General features: G+C 41.2%; 1 protein-coding gene across 1 annotated transcript; it reads right to left on the bottom strand.

Annotated features, from left to right (window-relative positions):
• Window positions 1-10: 10 nt before the first annotated feature.
• On the bottom strand, window positions 11-1,881 carry LOC123964904 (myosin heavy chain, skeletal muscle-like; the record flags this gene model as incomplete). Its single annotated transcript, XM_046041568.1, has 5 exons — window positions 11-149; window positions 317-513; window positions 605-723; window positions 848-974; window positions 1,726-1,881. Coding segments are annotated over 5 exons (738 nt in total), but the record flags the coding sequence as incomplete, so codon positions are not given.
• Between the last annotated feature and the right edge of the window lie 6 nt (window positions 1,882-1,887).

The following is a 1,887-nucleotide window of genomic DNA, read 5'->3' as shown; positions in this document are numbered from 1 at the left end:
CTGCAGCAGCATTTGATCTCTCCACATCCACCATGAGATCCTCAATCTCACCCTGAAGTCTGTGTTTGGTCTTCTCCAGGGAGGAACATTTAGCGTTAGCAGCTTCAACAGCTTCTTCTGCATCCTGTAAGCGTTGAGCTAATTTTTTCCTAGCAGCAAAAATGAAAAGTATCAAATCGTGACATCACAGGTAAAATGAGAATATCACGACAAGATGGGTTTTATTGTCAGTCGTTATACAGTATATATTGCCTAAATTATGAAGCTTTAGAGAGAGGGCAATCCTTTATTGTTCTATGATTTACTGAATCCTTACTTTGCTTCTTCCAGCTCCTCCGTTCTCTGGATGGCATCAGTTTCGTACTTGGTTCTCCACTGAGCCACCTCAGAGTTTGCCTTGGACATGCAGCGTTGCAGCTCAGCTTTGGCCTCCTGCTCCTCCTCATACTGCTCCCTCAACAGGTCACAGTCATGGCGAGAAGACTGCACTGCATGGGCAAGTGCATTCTTGGCCTATAAGATGAAAGGACAGTGTAAGTATAAACACACTTTCATATTAATGTAATGTCTATCTGGAAACTGAATTCACGGTAATTTGAGATACCTTGACTTCCTCCTCTAGTTGTCTCTTGAGGTCTTCAATCTGCTGAGTGTAAGACTGCTTCCCTCTGGTCAGCTGGGAGACCAAGGAGTCCTTCTCCTCCAGCTGTCTGCTAATCTCACCTGAAAAATAAATATTTGAAAGGCCACATATCAAGCTGCAATTGGTGTTTAGTTATATGTCAGTTTGCACCCTGCAAATATCTGAAATAACTCCACTTTAGCTGACACTTGTTAAACTGATTACCATTTTCAGTTTGAAGCTTTGCTTTTTGCATTGCAAAGTCATTGATGGTACGCTGGCCTTCCTCCGATTTCGTCTTGTATTCAGTCATTTGATCCTCCAAAGTGCGGCACATTTTCTCCAGGTTGGCCTGAGTTAAATGATGTTTTCATTAATATGTAAATCATAGAATGTATCCAACCCAAGCATTATTTTCTGTATAGTATAATTTGAGAGTACCACTTTCATATCTGTGTTAACTATAGAGGTAGCTCCAGCAGGCCATCAGCCAGGCTTAGTGTAAGGAGTAAAAGCATGAAAACAAAATACTAGCTGGACACAGCTAGGCTCTGTTCAAATTTAGAACCTGTCTGCCAGCACCTCTAAAGCTCAGTTTTTATAAATGTATCTTGTTTGTTAAATCTGTACTCAAACAAATGTAAGAATAACAGTTTGTGATTATCAAAGGGTTACATGTTGTAACACTTTCTTGGCCAAAAGCAGTGGGGCAGTGACTTCCTGTCACTTCTGCTTCTTGTCATCTCTGAGGTTGCCCTCTCTACCCCCATACTTAGGCTACCAAACAAACATAACAGTGGCAACTCTCTGTAAGAAAGTGGATAAACATATTTCAGACTGTTCCTGCTCTCATGTCTATACTGTAAATATGAATATGCGAGCAACCATTTAGCTTAGCTTAGCTTTGCACAGACACTCGAAACAGGGTGGAAACAACTAGCTGTGCCCAAAGGTAACAGCTACCAGGTGCTGGTAGTAGCTTCATATTTAACGATTGGTAGCAATTTTCTCATTTAACTCTTGGCAAGAAAGTGAATACAGCAAATTTCACAACATGTCAAATTATTTGTTAAAGATGAGTTGACTGGTTTTGTTTGTCTTACTTTAACTTTGACAATCTGCTCCATGTTGGACACCACATCATCCAGCTCCAGTCTGAATTCGCATTTCTCTTTCTCCAGCTTCTGTTTGACTCTTTGCAGATTGTCAATCTGCTCTCCCAGGTCGGCCACACTGTCTGCATTCTTCTTTCTCAGTGTAGCAGT

The sequence above is a fragment of the Micropterus dolomieu genome, unplaced genomic scaffold, assembly GCF_021292245.1.
Source record: "Micropterus dolomieu isolate WLL.071019.BEF.003 ecotype Adirondacks unplaced genomic scaffold, ASM2129224v1 contig_6127, whole genome shotgun sequence".
Lineage (NCBI taxonomy): Eukaryota > Metazoa > Chordata > Actinopteri > Centrarchiformes > Centrarchidae > Micropterus > Micropterus dolomieu.
Note: the sequence above shows the minus strand (reverse complement) of the source record. Positions and strands in the feature narration are given on the sequence as shown.